Here is a 22,848-nt window from a genome sequence, read left to right as displayed (position 1 = left end):
TGGTGAGGATTGGTGGGCACAGGTTTGAGATGGGTTCACCCCCCCGGGGCAGCTGCTGCAAAGATTATCCTGAGGAAAATCCCTGAATTCCCTTTCCTCCAGACAGAATTCCTGGTTCTGTGCCTGAAGGGGGATATTTGTCCCTCTTTTCGGGGGTAAAATGCAGGAAATTCCCCAGGGATCCTCAGCCCCTCCTCACCGTGGTGATGGAGGGAGGAGCAGGAGCACGGAGAGTGGGGAAATGGCCAAAACGCTGGGGAAAAGGGTTGGAAAATCCAGGAGAAGGCTTGGAAAATGGTTGGAAAATCCAGGAGAGGGCTGAGCAGGGGGTGAGGGGTGGCAGCTCCTCTGTGACTGCAGCTGAATTTTGGCCCTGGCTTTGGGCAAAGGCAGGAAAGAAAATCCCCCTGTGGGACTGCAGGCTGGGATGCTCTGGATCACCCAAATGGGGTTATTTTCCTGCTTTTTTGGCCAAAGCTGCTGGAGCTTGACCTTGAACCAGTGTCTGGTTCCCTCCTGCCGGATTTCCAGCAAAATGAAACCAGGAGCTGGGTGAGAGCTGCTCCTGCCCAGCCCTGGGTCCAGGGAGCTTGGCTGGCCCCCCAAAAATCCCAAACGAACCTCAGGGTGACTGCCAGGCTCTGGGGGGGCTTGCAGGTGAATTTTGGGGGCTCCCAGCAGCAGTGGAAGGGGAGGGGAAGCAAACAGCCCCTCCCACCCCCAAATCTCCCAGTTAATGCTCCTAATTCCCCACGTGCAGCCCAGTCATGGTGCTGATGGAATCAAGGATCCCTCTGGAGGCTCCCTGCCCCACGGGCCGAGCCTGACTCCACCACGGCGGCGTCACACGGGGGATATTGAATTATTTCCCTGCCTTTTTCTGGGAATTGCCAGTTAAGGCTCTTAGGCAGGGCTCACTCCCAGCTCCTAATCTCATTCACCTGCCATTTACCCCAGGAGCAGAGCACGAGGCAGCCCTGCCTTCCCAGCACGCACAGATATGGGGGAGCACATCGCTAATTAGAGGCAATAATCAATATTTGTCAATGGGATGGCATTGCTTAGCAGAGGGAATAATCAATATTTACCAGGGGTGCTGTAAATTGCAGAGCAGGGCAGTTCCAGGTGTGTGGGGTTGGGGTGCAGCAAAGGGAAAAATGGGTCCTGGCACTCCAAAATTCCTCAGGAAAGGAAATGGAAAAGCAGAAATTGGGGTTTGTTGTGCGTGTGGATTAATCATATTAATAAAAAAATAATCTTAATTAAAAAATCAAAAAATTACTGAGTTATTTTAATTTTAAAATTATATTATAAATAGAATAGAAAAATATATTATATTATATTATATTATATTATATTATATTATATTATATTATATTATATTATATTATATTATATTATATTATATTATATTATATTATATTATATTATTATATTAATTTTATTTTAATTTAAAAATTAAAATAATTCCCTAAGCATCCAAAACTCCAGCCTGGCACCTGGGAGTCTCCAGGGAATGTTCTCCCAGTCCCCAGGATTTCTGAGCCCCAAAACCAGATCTGGGGACACCAAAACCATTTGCAAGCTCAATCAAACTTGGCCAAGTTGCTCATGAAATAAGGAGAGAGAGGAAATCTGACAGTTTGGGTTTCACACTGGCAGAGGGAGAGGCTTTGTCCTGAAATCCCTTCTTCACTTCCAAGTTGCCTTCAGGGATGCTGGAAATGCCCTGAAATCCAAGCAGCCCCTCTAAAATCCCTTCCTTTCAGCCCTCAAAGTTATCATTTAATTAAATAGAACCCAAAATGCTTTGATTAGGGCCCAAGACTGATATGCCTCTTTTTTCAAACCTATTAAAAAATTAAAAACCCCCAAAGCCATGGGGGTGGAAATTCCCATCAGTTTTAGGCAGAACAGGGATAAAGCAGCACCAGGAATGGATGTGGCGCCACAGAGGCAGATGGAGGAGAGCTCTGGATGAGAAATCCTCTTCACCCCACCTATATTTTGCTAAATTTTGATTATTTTCCGACCATAAACTTTTTTAAAAACCCTGTTTTTTAACACCTTCCTGGAGAGTAGCAGTTCCCTGCCGAAAATAGGGAGGCTGCTGACACCCACTCCACGACTCCTCCCGTCCTCAGTTCCACATTTTTTTGTGCTATTGATATGATTTTTCTCTTTCTCCTGGCCCATTTCAAGCCTGAGCTCCCCAGACTCCAGCTGACATCTGTTAATATCCTGAAACCCGAGCCCCAAGGCTTTGAAACCACGACTGCTGCTATTTTCAGGCCGTGCTGGGATCAGGAGGAGTTTTCCCCACCCTGGGCTTGCTGGCAGCCCCAGGCGATCCAGGACATCAGCCCGCTGAGTTTTCCACTGGATTTGCTCTCCAGGGACTGTACAGGCACCAGAGAAGGTGGAAAAGCTGCTGGGAGAGGGTGAAACCAAAATTGTCCCCAATAGCAGGGACAGAGGTGAGAGGAATGGCAGATTTGTCTTTACAAACAAGCTCTGGGTCTGCTGGGAGATAAAACCAGCTCTGGGAGATAAACAATGGGAAGGATTCCACTGGCTGATGAATGGAAAAAGATATTTGCTTTTACAAATAAACTTTAGGTTTGCTGGTAAATGAAATTAGACATTGAGAGATGAAAGGAACAACAGGGAAGAAAAAACCCTAAATTCTGTAAGAATTAAAAATTAAAAGGGAGGGTTGTACATTAGAGGGAAATCTTTGGTATCAGGTGTTTTGGGAAGTCTGAACCTCTCAAACACTTCAGCCAATGGGGAAAGAGAGAAGGGAAATGTGCCTGGGAAATTGGGATAAAAAGGAGGCTGCGTCCTCCAAAAATTCGAGAGATCCCAGGGAAATGCCCCATGGCCTCTCCTTTTATTCAAATAAAACCAGAAAGGACTCCTCTGTCTCCTTTTTGGACATAAACCTCTGGTGCTTGTGGATTAATTTTCCTAACAGAGGGGACCAGCAGACCCCAGGAAAGACAAAGCACATCCCCACCTTCCAGCCTCTCCTCCTCATCCTGCTAACTCCAATCAAGGAAAACTCCATCTGAGGAGAAGAGAAAAACAATAATTTAATTTTTTTTTTTTTTTTCTGTGCATATTGAGTGTGCCGCGCTCTCCGCCCGAGCCCAGCCTCTGTTTTACTGTACTAATGACTTTTTACACTCCAGGTAAAATCAGAGCAAGACGAGAAGGCTTTTCGAAAGCTCCGTTCTGACAAATTCCTCACTGTAATTACTGGAGCAGAAAGAACTCATCAGCAGAACACGCCGTTGCTCGGGGCGCTAAAAGTCTCGAGTGGTGGTGAATGGCCCAGATCTGGGAGCGGGGCAGGGCTCAGCAGGTCCCGCACGCCCCAGCCCCGCTCCCCTCCCCGCCCCAGGAGCGATTTTATACCCCAGTGATCCCGAGAAATGCCCGTCCCCCCCGGGCACGGCGGGGGCTGGGCTGGGTTTGGTGGCTAAAGGAGGTTTGGGGTTGGTCGGATTCCCTGTGAAGGGTGAGGGTTCCCCCCCAGGATCGTTCCCGCTGCTCACCCAGCTCTGCGTGCTGTGGTGGGGGAAAAAAAATAAAAATAAAAATCTATTTCCGTCAAAATCAAAATTAAATCCATGGAAAGCAAGAGGGGGGAATAAAGCCCGGCCTGGGCTGGTGGCAAAGCAGCTGGTGCAGTGTTTCAGCAGCCAGCTGAACATCCCTTGGAATATCCCTTGGAACGCCCCTTGGAATATCCCTCGGAACATCCCTTGGAACATCCTTGGACTATCCATTGGAATATCCCTTGGATATCCCTTGGAACATCCCTTGAGACAACCTTGGAATATCTCTTGGAATATCCCTTGGAACATCCCTTGGAATATCCCTTGGAATATCCTTTGGAATATCCCTTGGAATATCCCTTGGAATATCCTTGGAATATCCCTTGGAACATCCCTTGGGACAACCTTGAAATATCCCTTGCAACGTCCTTTGGAACGTCCCTTGGAACGTCCCCTGGAATATCCTAGGAATATCCCTTGGAATATCCCTTGGGATATCCCTTGGAACATGCCTTGGAACATCCTTGGAATATCCCTTGGAACATCCTTGAAATATCCCATGGATCATCCTTGAAATATCCCATGGAATATCCTTTGCATCATCCCTTGGAACATCCCTTGGAATATCCCTTGGAATATTCCTTGGAACATCCTTGGAAAAAGAAAGAGTCAGTGCTCTGAGGAGCTGCCTACATGAAACACCAAGGTGTGAAACTTTTGTGATAAGGAGAGAGGAGTGTGGAACCCCTGCCATCAGATGACAACATCATCCCTCATGTCCTGGCCACAGCACAGGGAAAACCCTTGGAAAACCATCCCAGCTTGGCTCTCACTGCCCTCTCCAGCCCCCTCCAGCCAAGGCAGCTCCCAAGGTCCCCTAAAATCCCCAAATCCCCTAAAAAAATGGGCTCTAAATCCAAGCTGAGCAGGTAAGAGATGAGAAACAGGAGAAATCCCTCCATCCCTGAGCCTCTACCTCTCTCAGCGCCGGGGGCTGCAGAGATGTGCCCCTGCCTCAGGGGACAATGAGGACACACGGCCCAGGAGTGCACACGGAGCGTCCCTCCCCTCCCCTGCTGCCACCTAACAGGATTTGTCATTAGGGATTCATGGTGGATTGGGCACCCAGCCCCAGATGGCTTCAACACCCCGGGCAAGGCATCAGCAGGAAACTCCTGGGGAGGGACGGGCTGGGACAGCCAGGGGACACCTGGGGACGGGCAGCACCTCCCTGTCCCTGTGGCTGTGGCTGAGAGGGACAGGCTGGGGACACCTGGGGACGGGCAGCACCTCCCTGTCCCTGTGGCTGTGGCTGAGAGGGACAGGCTGGGGGACACCTGGGGACGGGCAGCACCTCCCTGTACCCATGGCTGTGGCTGAGAGCTGGAGGGGTCCCCAGGCACCGGGGCAGGAAGGGGATTTGAAGCCCAAAAAGGGACAAACATGGACCTGGATGAATCCGTGATGGATCTGGATAGATCCAGAGAAAGAGGGATCCAGAGCAGGATGAACCCAGGATGAACCTGGATGGATCCAGAGAAAGAGGGATCCATGATGGACCTGGATGGATCCAGAGCAGGATGAATCCATGGACCTGGATGGATCCATGATGGATGAATCCATGGACCTGGATGGATCCATGATGGACTTGGATGGATCCAGAGCAGGATAGATCCATGATGGACCTGGTAGGAACCAGAGCGTGGATGGATCCATGGACCTGGGTGGATCCAGAACATGGATGGACCTGCATGGATCCAGAGCAAGAGAAGTCACCTCCAGCTCACCCCCACCGAGGTCAGCCCCACAGAGCATCCCAAACTGAGCCCTTCCAGCAGCACCACGATCCCACAAAGCTTTCCCTGCCCCCCGGAAAAGCTGGAGCTTGGATCCTGACCCACCCTCTGCACTCTCCAGCTGCGTTTGCTGCCCTCAGCAGCCAATCCATTGATGGGCAGTGATGCTTTTTTGGATCCTGAATCTCCAAAAAGACTTTTAGCTGTTTCCTTGGCTGGTTGGTTTGGATTTACAACACCCAGGTCATGCGAGAGTTCTCTCTGCCCTCTCCCAGAGTGAGGCTTGGAAAACAAAACCTTCCCTTTTGGGGGGGCTCTATCCCTTCCTTTGGGGTCCCTGCACCCCGATTTTGGCACTGAGTGTGACTCCAAGAGTCCCCCAGCACCCGAGAGCGGGGCTGGAGCAAGCAGGGAGAATGGATCCCTCTGCTCTTAATCTCCCTCTATCTGCTCATTAAATATTGATGGTAGTTAAATATTCATAGAACATTTGGCTCGGAGTTTTTCTCTGTCTTCAGGCGGACGTGGGGTCTTTGATGTGTTATTTTCCTGGTCAGCCAAGGTCCCAGAAGCCTCCAGACTTGTCAACACTCTTTTGAGGGAGGTTCCCCCCCCCACCTTTTTGCCACGTGTTGCTGGGAGAGGGTTTGGGTTCTTTCATCCCCAGCTTCTTTTCCCTTTTGCATCCTCTTTCCTCCTGGATCCCTCCCCAGATGATTCCCGTGGTTCTGGAGGTGTCCGGGAGCCTCGTGGTGCCTCCACAGGGGAGGTTGAGCATCGCCCACTGCTCTGGGAGCCTCTCCATCAGCAGGGAGAGGCCCAGGTGGGTCCCCGCGGGTACAGGGGCGCACGTCCGGACCCCGGGGTGCTGCACCCCGATTTGGGACCCCCAATGAGCACCGTGACCCGGCCAGGCCGTGCGGAGGAGCAGCACCGAGAGCCGTTCGTGGGGCAGCACTGACATCTTGTGCCAGGCGCCGGGAAAACAACATCCAGGGATTGCTGGGATGGAGGCAGGAGCGCCGGCGCTGCCGCCGTGCCCCAAACCCTGTGGTGCCCACCCGGGGCTGGCACCGCTCCCAGATCAGGGCTGGGCCGCTGCCACGAACACCCTGAGGGGCCAAAAAGGACAGAGGGACCCGGGGCTCACCCAGCCCTGCACAGCTGGTGCTCATCCCCATCTTCATCTTCATCCCCATCTCTTCATCTTCTTCATCATCCCCATCTTCATCCCCATCTTCATCCCCTTCATCATCCCCATCTTCATCTCCATCATCATCCCCAGCTTCATCCCCATTTTCATCTCCATCTTCATCCCCTTCATCATCTCCATCTTCACCCCTGTCTTCATCCCCTTCATCACCCCCTTCATCATCCCCATCTTCATCCTTTTCATCATCCCCATCTTCATCCTTTTCATCATCCCCATCTTCATCCCTTTCATCCTCTCCATCATTATCCCCACCTTCACCCTCAGTTTCATCCCCATCATCCCCATCTTCATCCCCATCTTCATCCCCTTCACCATCTCCATCATCATCCCCAGCTTCATCCCCATCCTCACCCCCATCTTCACCCCCACCATCTCCCTCATCCCCTTTGAGCTGTCCCATTCCAACACTTCCCACCTGGAAGGTTCTCCCTGCAGCAAACTCCCGAGGACATCAGGAAGGTCCTTCCCCACTCCCAGCCCAGGAAATATTTCTGGAAGCATTTTAGGGGAATTTCCAGAACGGGGGAAGGGGAGTCCCCACCGGGGCTCCACCCACCCCACCTGCTCGGAGCGATGCCAGGGGAAGATTCTCAAGGAAAACACCCCGGGGTGGGCCTGGAGGAAATGAATTCATCTCCCCTGGGGTGTCTTTTCCTCCCTGGTCAGGCGGTGGCAGAAAATACGTGTGAAAAAGGTCACCGAGGCCACAAAGGCAGATCGGAGCTGCTGATAGCTGGGAAAGCACCGCGGGAAGCCGGGGCCAGCTCGGGGAGGGGGATTCGGGTGGGCTGAAACAGAATTCCCCAAACCCTGGTGATGCTGATCGCCCTCACCCATCACCTGCATCCCATGGGCACTGTCCAGCCTTGGGGCTGTAGCCTGGAGAAAACCCAGAGAGCTCCCAGTGTGGATTGTCGGGATTAGTTTTGATCCCAGCACCTGGGTGCAGGGGATTTTGCGAGCACCTTCCTTGCTGGTTTGGGATTTATCCTTCTTTTTCGTGTTTTGTGCCTTTCAGGTTGCTGGGAAATGATGAGGAGAGTGGAAACTGCAGGAATGGGGCTGCAGATCAGGAATGGGGCTGCAGATCAAGAATGGGGCTGCAGATCAGGAATGGGGCTGCAGATCAGGAGTCAGAGGAGGCTTTGGGTTTATTTGAGTTCTGAACTCGGGGTTTTCAAAGGCCAGGGCTGGGGAGAGCTCGCTCAGCTAGAGCAGCCCAGCCCTGATCGCAATCTCAGGCAGAGGAGTTGGGTGTGAAATCAGCGTTTGAGCCGGGGCCGTCCCTGCGGGGGCAGCCAGGATGCCGGGGCCAAAGGACACGGGAAATGAGTCAGTGAGCACCCGGAGATGTGCGGGGAACGGGGAGAGTTCACCTCGGGACAGCTGAGAGAGGATGAAATGCCCAGGAACAAGGGGACAGCCACCAAAACCCTGCCCTGTGCCCAGGGATAAGGGGACAACCACAAAATCCCTTTCCTGTGCCCAGGGACAACCATCAAACCTCTGTGCTGTGCCCAGGGACAATGGGACAACTACCAAAACCCATTCCCTGTGGCCAGGGACAAAAGGACAACCACAAAATCCCTTCCGTGTGCCCAGGGATAAGGGGATAACCCCAAAAACCCCTTCTCTGTGCCCAAGGACAAGGGGACAACCACAAAACCCCTTCACTCAGGAGATGAGGAAAGAGTTTGTCATCCCAAATGGGAACTTTTCACCTCTCTGAGGTCCCCACCCCTGTTTTGGGCTCAAACTCCTTCCCTTTGGGGCTGCTCTCCCTCTGGGCCAGCGGGATGTGGGGACACAGCTCCATAATCAAGAGAAGAGCCCAAATCCCCAGAGATTTACACCAAAGCCACACAAAGCCATGTTTTTCACGGTGTTTCCACTTCCTACAGGTGGGAGCATCACTCCCAACCTTTCCCTGGGCCTGAATTAGGGAAGTAAGGGTGACATGGGCTGGTCCAAGCCTGGACCAGCTTCTTCCAGCAACACCTGGGGCATGCTCAGCATTCCTGCCACAGGAGACATGTCTGAAATTGGATTTAGCTGTGATGTTCCTGGTAAAATCTCCCCTGGAAAAGGATGGCAGCACTCATTCCATCTCAATTCCACAGGAGGAAGGAGTCTCAGGCCAGCTGGGTGCCAGGCAATGCCTTGGACAAAAAAATGTACCCCAAAACATCTCCACTTTCTGCTTTCTGGGAGCAGAATCCAGCTGGGCTCCGCAGGGATGTGGGTGGCAAAGGGGACACCTATTTTTGGGGACATTTTTTTTTTGGTGACCCAATCTGATAGAAACCATCTCTGCAGCAGCTGGGGAAGTCCTGGGTGGCTGGGGCCGGACAAAGACTTTTAAAAAAGGAAATGGCACGAACGGGGTGTGAATTCAGTGGTTACCTCCGCGTCAGATGGAAAAGCTGACCCGACCACGCTTGAAAAGGGAGAAGAAGAAACCAAGCAGAGGGAGAAGAGCAAATCAAACAAATCCTTGTTGGAAACAGCCCTGACCTGACAAAGCAGCTCCGCTCCCGGGCTGACTTTGGCTGCCCCAGCTGCAGCAGCTGCCCCGGGGGTTATTGATCGGCTGAGAGGGAAATGCAGCATCAATAAAGCATCAGGCTGGAAAAGCAGCTCTGCCCCGGGGGCAAGCGGCATTCCAGGGCTGTCCCGGTGTGTCCCGGGCTGTCCCGGTGTGTCCCGGTGTGTCCCGGGGTATTCCTGTGTGTCCCAGGCTGTCTCAGAGCTGGGGGTGCAGGCACAGAGCCCCCACAGAGCAACAGTGCTGCTTTGGTTTTTTTTCTTTAATTTTTTTCTAAGCCTTCTGATGTTTATATTTTTGTAATGATTTTTTTTTTACGGGCTTTATGTAAATAGATTATTGTTCGGTATTTATTTACGGGGAAAATAATTAATAAACTAAAATAATTAATAAAGAAAAAATAATTAATAAAGAAAAAAATTAATAAACTGTTAATTTGTTTAGTGTCATTGGAGAGGTAGCACTGTCATCTTCTAATCTACTGTCGCTTTTGGAAATCTGTAAATATTAAAGTTAGAAATTAAACTTTCTTCTTTTTTTACTTTAGAGAGCTGTGTGTCCGCGTTGTTTTATTTCGTGTTCCATAGCAACAGAAACAGGGGAAGAAAGGGAGGAAGAAGATGTTTTCCAGCCCAGATGATTTGTGGGATCAGTGGGCTTTTGGGGCCACCTCAGAGCAGAGATTCTGCCCATGTCCCGTGCCCTTCTCTGCATCAAACACTGATGAGCTGGGAATGTCATTCCCGGCCTTCTTTTCCTGCTGCAATTTTTAAAATTCCTGCAATGCAATTTTACCTCGGAGTCATTAAAAGGGTTTTCCCAGAACGATAAACCCTGTTTTGTTGTTCTTCCTTTTGTTTTCCAGGGAACATTTTCTACCCTTAGAGGGCTGTGTTTGCCCCAGCTGCAGCAGGAGCTCTGTGGTGCGTAGGGGTAGGAAAAGGGATGAGGAAAAAGATGGATCCAGTCAGGGAAAGGCCAAGAGCCAAGGGCTGGGCCAGGGCCAAGCCAGAGACGTCTCTGCTCCCCCGGGAGGGACGAATTGGGAATTTGGGGGATGACAAAAGGTGCTCAGCTCTGCCAGACAAACACAAACCCCACTTATCTGCTCCCACCACCCTTGGGGCATGCCCTGGCACGTCCCTGTCACCCCAAACAAACTGAGGCTGGTTTCTGGGAAGTGGCTTTGGAGAAGAGCAAATTCCCATTCCTGTCACACACATCTTTTATGAGAAATCATTTCCTTAGGATTTTTTCTCCTGAGAAGCTGAGAGGCCTCAGGAACAACATGTAACCAATGGTTATCTGCTGCTGTGGAATGCAACAGGTGGGTCTGTGATTGACCTGTGTTGGTTGTTTCTAATTAATGGCCAATCACAGCCCAGCTGGCTCGGACAGAGAGTCTGAGCCACAAGCCTTTGTTATCATTCCTTCTTTTTCTATCCTTAGCCAGCCTTCTGATGAAATCCTTTCTTCTATTCTTTTAGTATAGTTTTAATATAATATATATCATAAAATAATAAATCAAGCCTTCTGAAACATGGAGTCAGATCCTCATCCCTTCCCTCATCCTCAGACCCCTGTGAACATGGTCACACATTCCCCTTCCAGGAGCAGCACCCCAAGGCAGTCCATGACACAGTCTCAAGCTGCACCAAGGGAAATACAGGCTGGATATTAGAACTTTTTAAAGAGAGCGTGATAAAGTCCTGGAATGGTTGCCCAGGGAGGTGGTGGAGTCCCCATCCCTGGCTGTGTTCAACAAAGCCTGGATGTGGCACTGGGTGCCAGGGTTTAGCTGAGGTGTTGGGGCTGGGTTGAACTCGATCTTTAAGGTCTCTTCCAGCCTGGTGGATCTGTGATTCTGTGCAGGGCTGTGTCCCCAGCACCCTGGGATCCCTCAGCCTTCCCAGCGCAGCCTCCGCCTCTCCCCGCTGCTCCCCTTCCTGCGCCAGCTGCAGGCAGCTGGGAGGTGTCCTGGGAGCTGCAGGGCTGGGGGGAGAAGGGGATTTTTTGACAGCTGCAGCCAGGCAAAATCCACCAGGGATTCCCTCGCTGGCCTCTGCCTTTCCCAGCCCAGCACGGCCAAGAACATGAGCTGCTGCTTTGGCACCGAGAGTGGGGAAGTGCAGCCACCTGCCCGTCCTCCCCCTGGGCCCCAAACACCCCCAAAAATGCACAGAGGAGTTTGTGTGCCTGATGCAACCGGGCAGAAGCTGTTTCTCGATGTTTTGTGGTTTTTCTCTACAGCTTTATTTTCTCAATGGCTGGGTTTTTTGGGGGGTTTTTGGCTGGTGGTCCCCAGGGCCAGGATACAAAACTGCAGGGCAGGGGGAGGACAGGGACAATGGGAGACCCTGCAGGATGCTGTGGCTGTCCCTTGACCCATCCAAAGGACATCCCCAAACCCTCTCACCTCCCCTCCACGAGGCCTGGGCTCAGCCTGCCCAGGGACTGAGGGTGCAGAGCCAGGCTTTGGGAACAGCCTGTCCATCAGCCCCAACGCTGGGGGCCCGAGCTCAGGAAAAATCCCAAGCCCATCAGTGCCAGAAGCACGGCCTGGGAGCACATTTTTCCTTTCCCAGGGCCGGGGAGGGGATGAGGGGATGAAGTATCACTTTCCCTCTGTGCTTTGGGACGTGGCAGGGGCCAGGCCCTCCCCCTGGCCCTGGGGGAAGATCCCCCATAAAAGCAGCCGGGGCAGGCTGGCCCCAGCACAGGCGGCTCAGCCACTGCCACAGCCCAGCATGGGGATGGCCTCCAGCGTGGTCTGTGCCCTCCTCATCCTCTGCACGCTGTGCTGGCACAGCCTGGCTCAGAGTGAGCATTGCCCCCAGCCCAGGGGCTGGGGATGGGGACAGAACCCAGGGCTGGGGGACAGGGACAGAATCCAGGGCTTTGGGATGGGGACAGAACCGAGGGATGGGGGGAACAGGGACAGAATCCAGGGCTGTGGGCTGGGGACAGAACCCAGGGCTGTGGGACAGGGACAGAACCCAGGGATAGGGACAGAACCCAGGGCTGTGGGGTCAGGTTTGCTTCATGCATGGGGCGCAGGGGGATCCCCCCCAAAGAGCTGCCACTGCCATGGCAGGAGGGCTGAGGAGGGGCTGGGGGTCTCCAGGCTGAGCCAGGCTTGTGCTGCCCCCCAGGAGCTCCAGCCATGCCAGACAAGTGCTGCTTCAACTTCCAGACCAGAAGGATCAAGAGGGACAACGTGGTGGCCTGCTACCCCACCAGCCCCGAGTGCCCGCACCAGGCTGTGATGTGAGTACCCCAAACCCACCCCTGCCTCGCTCTGCTGGCTCCATCCTGACCCCCTGAGCCCCCCAGAAGCTCAGTGTTAGGGTCCCCACTGACCCCAGCCTCTCTGTGCCCCAGCTTCAAGGTGAGGAACGGGAAGGAGATCTGCACCCAGGCCAGCAGAGCGTGGGTCAAGAGGTACCAGCAGAGCTTCCAAGTCAGCTCCTTCTCCATCCCCAGCTAGTGGGGAGGCTGGGGACAGCCCTGAGGGGGACACCACCCCGGCAGAGGGGACACTTCTGCATGGAGCAGCTCACAAGGGACATCCTCCCCATCGCCATGACCCTCACCACAGGAAGGGGCCTTTTCCAGCCTTTGCCAGCCCAGCAGGATGGAATACCCAGACCCTCTGTGGTCCATGGAGAGGCTGCAGCAGGCGGGGGGTGAAGGGGGAGCAGCTCCACAGTTGTTTTTTGTCGACTCTGAGCAGAATTAAATGTGATTCCCACGTGCAAACATCTGTCTGCGTGAGTCTCTGGGGCCTGGGCAGGTCCTGCTGCCGCCTTTCCTGCCCAGGTGTTGGGATCAGCAAGGAGCCAGCAGCAGCTGGAGCTTCAGCCAGGTCTCTGTGAGGGTGTCCAGGGGTGAATGGGGCCAAACCAAACCCAGGAGGGATCTGGGGAAGAACCAGAGGGACAACATGGCTGGGAGGAGGGGGCTTCCTGTTCTCCTCATCCACCATCCTAATTAACAGCCCAAATTCCATTAGAGAGGGATCTCAGGGACGCCTGAGCCAGCCCAAACCCCCAGGAATGCCACCAGGAAATGTGATGGGTGCTGTGACAGTGGCAGAGCCAGCCTGCAGTGGGTGATGGATGTGACAGCGTTCACAGGGGTCTGAGGATGAGGGAAGAGACGAGGATCTGACTCCATGTTTCAGAAGGCTGATTTATTATTTTATGATGTATATTATATTAGAACTATACTAAAAGAATAGAAGAAAGGATTTCATCAGAAGGCTGGCTAAGAATAGAATAGGAAAGAATGATAACAAAGGTTTGTGGCTTGGGCTCTCTGTCCAAGCCAGCTGGGCTGTGATTGGCCATTAATTAGAAACAACCACATGAGACCAATCCCAGATGCACCTGTTGCATTCCACAGCAGCAGATAACCATTGGTTACATGTTGTTCCTGAGGCCTCTCAGCTTCTCAGGAGGAAGAATCCTAAGGAAAGGATTTTCCATGAAAGATGTGTGTGACAGATGGAGAAACAAACCCAGCCACCACCCCAGAGCAAGCAGAGGCCCTAGAGCCAATGGCAAGGAGTGGTTTTTGCACAGGAACTCACAAGTGTGAGCATCATCCTGTGCTCTTTGCTGGTGGCCACAACCCAACCCAAAATAGGCTCCCAGCCCAGCATCACCAGCCTCTCCCACACCTCTCAGCAGCCCTGGGGTGTCACGGTGGCCAGAGTGGCTGCCAGGAGGAATTTCCCCTCACCACTCGCCCCTCATGGAGAGATCCAAGCGGTTCTTTCCACGGGGAGGGTGCAGAGCTGTCATGGAAAGCCTGGCAGGGGTTGTTATAAATCCCACAGGGCTGCAGGCAGCAGGGCAGGCAAGCTCCTGGTGGGCAGAGCAGAACCAGAGCTGCTGGTGCTGACAGAAGCTCGGGGTGGACATGAAGATCTCCTTGGCCCTGCTCATCCTGCTGCTGGCAGCTGCCTGGACTGGAAGCCAGGGGATGTCCTGTAAGTGCCAGCAGGGAGATTTTCCCTTCGGAGATTTTCCTCTGATGGGATTTGGGGCTGGGGAAAGGGAGGAGAGCTCAGCTCCAGTGGGGTTGTGGGGCATCAGCAGCTGCCTGAGCATGGGGCTGGCCTGGATTTGTTCCAAATGAGTAAAAATGGGGTTGGTTCAGCCCCAGAGTCCCAGCTGGGGAGCTCTAAGGGCAGGGTGCTCACACCCTGGGGCAGAGCATCGCCCCTGGGGCTGCAAGATGCTCCCTTTGTGGGATGAGGGAGCAGGAGCAGAGCTCATAGCCCTCATGCAGGGGTGGGAGAGCACTGAACCCTCCCTCCTGCTCTCAGTCCGCAGCTCCAGACCCAAGTGCTGCTCCAAGGAAATGTTCTCCCGCCGGAAAATCCCGGAGTTCAGGATCCTGGGCTACCAGGAAACACCATCCACCTGCACCCACAGGGCTGTTCTGTGAGTAACCCCAGCTCCCAGCCAGCCTTCCTCCCCTCCGCCCCATCCTCACCTCGCTCACCCTCCTTCCCCAGCAATCCCCATTTCTGGGCACTCCCCAGAATGAGTCCCCTGCCCGTGGTGGGGCTGTCCTCACCTGGCTCTTCACACTCACCTCCCTCCCTGCTTGACCCAAACAGCCCCAGGGGTGATGCTCTGCCCCAAACGGCCCCATTTGTGCTGCCAGCAGGCCAGGAGCCAGCCCTGGCAGGGAAAGGGGGGCAGGATGCTGCAGGAATCCCTGGGGGGATCCTGCACTCCCAGGCTGACTCGGGATTTTCTTTCCCCTCCAAGTGTGAAGCTGCTGACGGGGATGGTCTGCGTGGACCCAAAGAAGAAATGGTTCCAGGAGTACCTGAGGAGGCAGAAGGAGCCAAACAGCACCTCCACGTGAAGCTGCCTTCCCCAAACCTCTATTTATTGTACCTCGTGATTCTCTGTGTGGTTTTTGTGTCATTAATTTACAGAGCTGGCTCTGTCCCCTCCCCCTGCACTCAATAAACCCTCTTGTAAATAAACCTGTAGCTGGAGTGAGATGTCAGTCCTGGGTAGAAAATGGATCATATCCAGGCTCAATTTCCCCAGGAATAGTCCAGGAAACCCAAAGGGCCCAGCTCCCCTCCAAGGTGGAGCAGCCCTGCCCAGCTGTGCGCTTTAAGGATGCCCATGGGATGGGGATAAAGGTGAGAAAAATTCCCTCTGGGGTGTTTGAGGGTGTTTAGGGGTTGGCTTGGCTCAGTCCCTGGGCAGCAGCACTGGTGACAGCCCCAGCTGGGTGTCCCAGCACCCCTGGGCCATCAGCCAGCTTGTCACCCAAACAGGGCACCCATCCCAGCTATGGGCAGGCAGTTTCTCCAGAAAAACGCTGCATTATTCACTTCCCTGTTAGTTTGTGACTCACTTGAATCATCTTTTTGATGAGCTAGGACATGCCTCACTCTTAAAGACGCCTTTACACACATTGCCAGATTTGTTGTCATCTATCTGCCCCCATTTAGGGCATTTTTTGTACAATCAATGGCCAATTTTGTACAATCAATGATCAATGAACAATCAATCTGCCACAATGCCCACAGGACTACATCACCTGGAACAGGTCTGGAAATAGAAGGAATATTCTTGCCTAGGACTGTGTAACTGCAATTCTCAATTTTTGCAGAGAAAATGAGAGTTAACCAGACTTTTCTAGTTGCTCCTTGGTGCTGGAAATCCCAGGATCCAGCAGAATATTTGGGATGTGTGAAGGACAGGGCAGGAATTGGTTCTCTAAATCATGGGAGCATTAAGGAAAAGACCTTTAAGGCCAAGTCCAAGCACTAACCCAGCACCAAACCACATCCCCAGGTGACACATCTTTGGGACACCCCCAGGGGTGGGGATCACACCCAAATGCCACATTCACCCCAAGAATCTGACTCAGACACGGAGCCCACACAGAGGTGCCAGATGATGAAGAACTGAACCCCTTGGAGATGAAACATTGCCAAGGGTGGGGCTGAGGGCACCAGCTCGGTGTCCCTGGTGGTGCTGGGTGCCAGGAAGGTGGCAGGCATGATGCCTCAGGCTTTAGCTTTGATATTTTTCACATTCTGTGCTGCTCTAGTGTGTATTCCTGAGCTTCATATCAGGGGATGCTGAGCTCTGTGCACAGAGCAGGGAGACAAAACAATTCCTGCTCCAGCTGGGGACCAAGGACAAATGATCCAAATCTCAGGCCCAAGAGCATAAATAATGCTCTTAAATAATGGTGATTATAATGTAATGTAATGTAATATAATGTAATGTAATATAATGTAATATAATATAATATAATGTTATATTATATAATGTTATATAATATAATATAATATAATATAATATAATATAATATAATATAATATAATATAATATAATATAATATTATATTATATTATATTATATTATATTATATTATATTATATTATATTAATAATGGTGAATTGAAGAGAGAAAAACAAGCAGGATGGGACTGCATGGGCTAAAGCTGCAATTGGACAATTAACTCCAATATGCAAATGGAGCAGAACTGATCAAAGTGAGAGACCCCGTGCCCAGTTGTGCATTTTGTGCCCATTTTGGTCCATCGTGGGAGCAGCCCTGGCTGGGCTCTTGTGCTGCCCAAGGTGGATCCATTGAGGAGATCCTTTTAATAAATCCCTGCTTTATTCTTTAGCTCTGTTCTAGGCCAGCCTTCCCAGGGCATCAGGCACGTGTGGCTGCAGTGCCAAATCACCCCCCTTTCACTGAACATCATCCCCCTCTGATCCCACTAAAGATTGGAATTAAATGTGTGGGATGGTATTTTTTTGTTTGGACTTAGATGTTTATTAATTCTTATTTATATTACAGTCTTACAAGCTGTGAGTTCTGCAGCACCAAAAAGAAACTAAATGGAGAGTTAAAAATAAACTAAAAATGGAGCTGTATCTCTCTCTCTCTCTCTCTCTACAAGGCTTTTTAAGGACAAACTGTCTAAGTAAAAAATTACACTTAAATTATTTTTACTTTTAACTTAATAACTTATTACTCGTGGCCCACAATGAGGATTTTCTGATTTAATTATACAGTACCACTCAAACCTATGAAGAAGAAGGTGAAGAAGAAGAAGGACTAGCTTTTGCCTTAAAACTTCAATTTTGTTTTATATATATTACTATATTTAAAACTTCAAACCCTAAGTTTTTTACTATGTGATATTACACATTTCTATTCAAACTACACACTCATAATCTCAGTTCAATTTTGGAAGCCTTCCCTACAGCCTCAGGTTAAATGCAGTGCTCTCTTGGGGATCATGTCAGCACAGAAATGTTTAATAATTCCTTAATTAATTTAATTAATTTAAGAATTAATTTTAGGGGGATTTTCTGGAATGCCAGGTGTGCTGCAGCCTCCTGCCTGGGAGAGGTTGTTCTTTTCCCTACCATTCTTCCTCTCAGTCTGGTGCTAAAGCCACTCTGACCACTGAAAACCTGTCCTGGGCTGGGGGTCTGTGGTATTTTCTGAGACCCCCATCAAAGAGAGGAATGATGAATCTGACTCCATGTTCTCAGAAGGCTAATTTATATTATGTTATATTATGTTATGTTGTATTATATTATGTTGTATTATGTTATGTTGCATTATATTATATTATATTATATTATATTATATTATATTATATTAATGCTATACTAAAACTATACTAAAGAATAGAGAAAGGATACAGACAGAAGGCTAAAGGATAATAATGAATAACTTGTGAACTCTCTCTTCCAGAGTCCTGACACAGCTGGCTGTGATTGGTCATTAAGTTTATCCAACTTAAGTTTATCAATTTACAATTTATTATTTATCAATTATCAATTTAACAAGTTTATCAATTGTTTATCCAACAATTCACATGTTGGATAAACAATTTCCAACCACATTCCAGAGCATCAAAACACAGGAGAAGCAAATCAGATAATATTGTTTTCCTTTTTCTCTGAGGCTTCTCAGCTCCCTAGGAGAAGAATCCTGGGCAGGGGGATTTTTCAGAAAATATGAATGTGACAGGGGTCTTACCACAGGATCCTCAGGGAGGGAAGGAACTTTTGGAAATTCGAGCTACAAATCCATCAGCAGGGCCTGCTGTAGGAACTGTGCTTTGAGAGCAGAATTATTCCCAGAAAACCCCACACAGCAGGGTCAGGGCCAGCTCGTGAGGCTGCCACGTGCTCTCCCCGCAGCCCTGAGCCACAGGAGCCCTTTGCAGCATTTTTATCAATGAGTGTCACTTCCAGGGGGACGTTGCACAACCCCTGTGGCTTCCTCTGCACTTGCACGGGATCGAGGTGCTGGCGGTGACTTTCATTTCTTCCTGCTCTGGGTTCCTGCCTTGGGGAAGGCAGAGGTTGCTTTGATCCCTTTGGTGCTCCCCAGAGCATCCTCTGCCTCAGGGCCAGCAGCTGGGCTTAATGATGCTGATGGATCCCTTCCAGACCAATAATATTCTGGGATTCTCCTCTTATGCCTTATTTCTGGGATAAGAGCCCAAAGGGAGGGGTTCCTCATCCTGGCACTCGGCAAATTTGGGGTCTGCTCTGGCCCCACACTGTCCCTGCTGCTCCCCCTTGTCCTGCCCTCAGTCAGGGATGGTCCCTCTGCACAGCCCCAGGGGGTGAGGGGGTTTCACACTAATTCCCTCCTTTTCTTTGGGATACTCATGCAAGGCAGTGCCAAAATCATCAGATTTTGTGAGACCAGTGCCACATTCACTCCTCCACCCCATGTGAGTTTATCTGGTGGTGAGGTGGCCACAGCCTGGCTCAGGAGCAATTTATGGGAATCTTTGTAGCCCTTTCTGTTTTGGCTGCACCTGCCTCAACTGCCTCTTCCTTCTTTATTTATTCCTTATTTATTATTTGTTCTCTTTATTATTTGCCTCTTCCTTCCTTATTTATTCCTTATTTATTATTCCTTATTTATTATTTGTTCTTTTTTCACTTTTCTTTCCTGGCTGCACAAAATTTTGGTGGTATTGAGTACTCAACCATAACCAGGCAAGCCAAAAAAGAAGTGGCATCTTTGGGTCTTTACTCCCCCCATTAACTAATGGGATTTTTCTTTCTTTAATTTTTCAAATTTGAATTTGTAAAGCTGAAGTTTCTCTTTCCCCTCCAAATTCTTGTTCCTCTGCTGGATTCCAACATCACCTGCTCACAGAGATCTTCCACAGCAGGAGAAATAAAACCACAAGTCATTTCTTCACTCTCCCTTTATATCAGTTCCTGCTATCTAATTCCTTAAACAGAATTAAACACCAACTGCCTGCTCTTGCTGAGCTGAACTTTTGTGCAATTCTCTGTAATATCCTCAGTTCCAGTCACAATGGAAACTATTTCATCAGCGTCCAGTAAGAAGTCCCATCCGGCCCTCAGCTGAATGGAGAACTGAAAGCTTGGCCAGTCACTTCTGCAGCAAAGAGGAAATGTTTTTGCTTTTCCCATCAGAAATAATCTATTAATTGTGAGATTTTCTGTGGTTCCTGCCAGATGAGAATTCATCCTCTGGAAACAGCAGCGCCCACAGAGCCCTGATTTCAGTTTCCAGGCTTTTCTGGCTGTGGGATATTCCTCACCCTGCTCCTGGTGTTTGCTGGTCCCCAGTGCTGCTCTCTTGCCCATCCTGCCCCTTTTCCCTCTGTTTGGGCACCCACCAAGCCAAGCTCAGCTCATCCCTAGCTCAGGGCTGCTCTCTCCAGAAAAAAATCCATCCAGGCTTTGGACAGCTCGGGATCTCATTCCTGTGGTGGACCCAGACAGCAATTCCTGCTTTCTTTCCTCCTGTCAGTCCCTCTCCCACTTCTCCCCCATGCACAAACCCAGCTGGCCCTGGTGAGGCAGGAGAGGTGCCAGAATTCCAGGAGGGAATTCCAGAATTCCAGGGGTGGCTGCAGGGCAGAGCTGTGGGGAGATCTCTGTGGGTTTACAGGCAGAGAGGGTCATGAAAACACAAAAAACTTCCACTGGCTTGCCCTGAACTTGGGATTCCTCTGCACACAGAGGGTGCTTTGAGCTCTAGAGAAAACTGTCAGTGTCTTTGCAATCAGCAGGGCAGAAAAACAGAATAAATTAATGCAGATCTGGATTACTCTGGGGAATTGAGCCTTTTGCCTTTGTGCATCCAGGGACATGTCACAAGCAGGTGCCTTTACAGCAGGTGAATTTTCCAAGCCTTCCTCAACCACCACAAATGGTTATTGGCAAATCCAAAGGATTTATTAATTTATTTATTCATTTGTAGCCCCGTGCACAGAGTGGCTGAAACAGAAAGAGCTGAAAATTGGGAGGTGGAGAAAGAGCTGGAACAGCTGGAACAGCTGGACCTGTTCTTCCACCAGCCCAAGGCCAGATCAGCCCTGCCCAGCTTCTCCTGAGCAGCTCCAGGAGATGATTTGCACCCATTCCCTGTCCTGCTGACACCAGGCAGGACCTGGTGGCTGGGGAAGCTTTTCTGGACAAGAACAGGCAGTGCCATGGCTCAGCATTTTGGGCAGTTGGACTTTTCCCTTGAATCAGTCAGGAATTAGTCATAGCCCAGGCAGGGTCAGCAGCAGGGCCAGGGGAAGCTGGGGTTTGCTTGGTAACTGCAAACCCTCTGTGGCAGCATCAGGAAAAGGCTGGGAAAGGCAAAAAAAAATGGAGGAAGGAATGATTTTGGCAGCTCACTCTGTTTGGGTGTGCAGCAGAGGGGGGTGTTTGGGGAATTACCCTCTGGAATTGCAAATGCTGCTCTTTTTCAGTCGCTCTGCAGTTTTCTGGAGATTTCATGTGCAATGAGCTGATCCCAGTGGGTACCAGCAGGATCCTCTCCTCCCTCTGCCTCCAACCCTCCATGCTGTGTCCTGCCATGGGAGTCTCTGCTTGCTGGGGCTAAACCAGGAGAGATTAAATTTGATTAAATGATCCTGCTTGGGAAGAAGTGGGCAAGCAGTTATTGCAACAACTTCAGCCTTGAGAGGCTGCAGCCAAAACTGAAACTCTTCAGTCAGAGGAAAGGGAGGAAAGGGTCAGCTGCAGCCAAAAATGAAACCCTTAGAGAGGTGCAAATCCAGCCAGGGGACAGGGGAGGGTGGCAGGGTGGGCTGCAGCAAAAAATGAAACCCTTAGAGAGGTGTAAATCCAGCCAGGGGACAGGGGAGGGTGGCAGGGTGAGCTGCTGGCCTGGAGCAGGGCACCAGAGTCCAGGCCCTGCACCTACACCTGCAGGGACTCCATGTCTCTGCAGCCTTTCCAGTAAGGAAATTATTCTTTTGACCAACCACCAGCAAAAAGGGACAAATGTGAGGCCCACAGTGACTTCTAGCTCGACACAACCTCATTCCCTCATGATTTTCCCTGTCCAAGCAGGAGTTGGTGTTATCAGTGGGGACGAATGTGCGTGCAGTGGTTGTGGATCCCGCTCTGGATCCCCATGGTGGAGCAGGGTGAGAAGTGGCATTTGTAGCAAACCCAGGGAGAAGCTGGCATCTCTCTCCTGGCAGGGCTTTTCTGCCAGCACCCCCAGAGCTGCTGCAGAGCTCTGACACGGTTTGGGAGCACCAGGCACCCAAGGAGCACCTCGGAAGCCGCAGCCTCGTGGACGGCGCTTCCCCTTCTGCGGTTTCGCTGCCTTTTCCAGCTCAGCAAAAATGAATGATCCTAACATAATTTTTAGGCATGATTTCCTAGTATGATGTCCTCACTTTCCTTCTCTGAAACCCTGCACCCACCCCTGGGATGGGGATAAAAGGGGAGCACAGCCCCAGGGCCACAGACAGAATCCTGCAGCCTCCCCAGCTCCAGCCCCAGCTCCTCTCAGAGCCCACAGCACCATGAAGGTCCTGGCAGCCACCCTGGCCTCTCTGCTCCTCCTGGCCACCTGCTCCCCAGCTGAAGGTCACCTTGGTGAGTCCAGCATCTCTGTGTCCTCCTGCAGAGCCCCAGCCCTGGCAGGGTGGCTCTGGGGAGGGTTGGGGGGTCTGTGTCACATTGGGGGATGCAGGTTTGGAGCTGGGGTTTGCCCAGAGGGGCTTCTGCCAGGGGATGTGGAAATCCCTGGAGGGGGCAGAGGCTGTGCTGGGCTCTCACCAGAGCCGTGTGTGTGTCCCCTGCCCTCACAGATGGTGTCCCCACCAAGTGCTGCTTCACCTACCAGAAGAACCCCATCCCTCAGCGCCTTGTCAGATCCGTGTTCGACACCAGCAGCTCCTGCAGCAAGCCAGGAGTGATGTGAGTACCCAGCAGGGCCAGGGGGGACCTGGGGACACACAGGGGTGTGATGTGAGTGCCCAGCAGTGCCAGCACTGCCAGGGGACACACATGGGACACTCAGGGTGCTGCTGCTGGCACTCAGATCCCGCTGCCCCAGCCCAGCAGCTCAAGGCAGGTTTTGTCCTGGCAGTATGATCACCCTGAAGAAGAGAGAGCTGTGTGCAGATCCGCAGGAAAAATGGGTGCAGGAGCTCCAGAAGCACTTCCAGAGCCTGGGAAACTGAGCCTTCCCTGCTGACAGCCACAATCCCACCCCTGCACAGCTTCCAGACTCCGGCACAACAGAGAGGATTTGACCCCCAGCCTTCTTCAAAGGAGAAAATTATTTTATTTAACTTATTTAAGTTAAACTAAATATTGTTTTTCTAAGCATTATTTTTAAATAATTTCTAGAAACTATTTAAACTATGTCAGAATAATACACTAAAATAAAGATAATTTCAATCATA

The 22,848-nt window shown here is 51.1% G+C and overlaps 3 protein-coding genes across 3 annotated transcripts; all 3 read left to right on the top strand.

The window, feature by feature from the left end:
- The first annotated feature begins 11,846 nt into the window (after positions 1-11,846).
- On the top strand, positions 11,847-12,852 carry LOC139600125 (C-C motif chemokine 4-like). The gene is made up of 3 exons (XM_071448031.1): positions 11,847-11,937; positions 12,270-12,384; positions 12,499-12,852. The coding sequence occupies exons 1-3, from the start codon at positions 11,865-11,867 to the stop codon at positions 12,602-12,604; spliced, it is 294 nt and encodes a 97-aa protein (XP_071304132.1). The 5' UTR covers positions 11,847-11,864; the 3' UTR covers positions 12,605-12,852.
- A 1,144-nt stretch (positions 12,853-13,996) lies between these two features.
- LOC139599893 (eotaxin-like) lies at positions 13,997-15,088 on the top strand. The gene is made up of 3 exons (XM_071447584.1): positions 13,997-14,110; positions 14,450-14,567; positions 14,901-15,088. The coding sequence occupies exons 1-3, from the start codon at positions 14,041-14,043 to the stop codon at positions 14,998-15,000; spliced, it is 288 nt and encodes a 95-aa protein (XP_071303685.1). The 5' UTR covers positions 13,997-14,040; the 3' UTR covers positions 15,001-15,088.
- Positions 15,089-21,876: 6,788 nt separating this feature from the next.
- On the top strand, positions 21,877-22,848 carry LOC139599965 (C-C motif chemokine 3-like). Its single transcript, XM_071447727.1, has 3 exons — positions 21,877-22,033; positions 22,249-22,357; positions 22,530-22,848. The coding sequence occupies exons 1-3, from the start codon at positions 21,961-21,963 to the stop codon at positions 22,621-22,623; spliced, it is 276 nt and encodes a 91-aa protein (XP_071303828.1). The 5' UTR covers positions 21,877-21,960; the 3' UTR covers positions 22,624-22,848.

This window comes from Agelaius tricolor, unplaced genomic scaffold, assembly GCF_023055355.1.
Source record: "Agelaius tricolor isolate 1412-34295 unplaced genomic scaffold, bAgeTri1.0.p SCAF_25, whole genome shotgun sequence".
In the NCBI taxonomy this organism is placed as follows: Eukaryota; Metazoa; Chordata; class Aves; order Passeriformes; family Icteridae; genus Agelaius; species Agelaius tricolor.
Note: the sequence above shows the minus strand (reverse complement) of the source record. Positions and strands in the feature narration are given on the sequence as shown.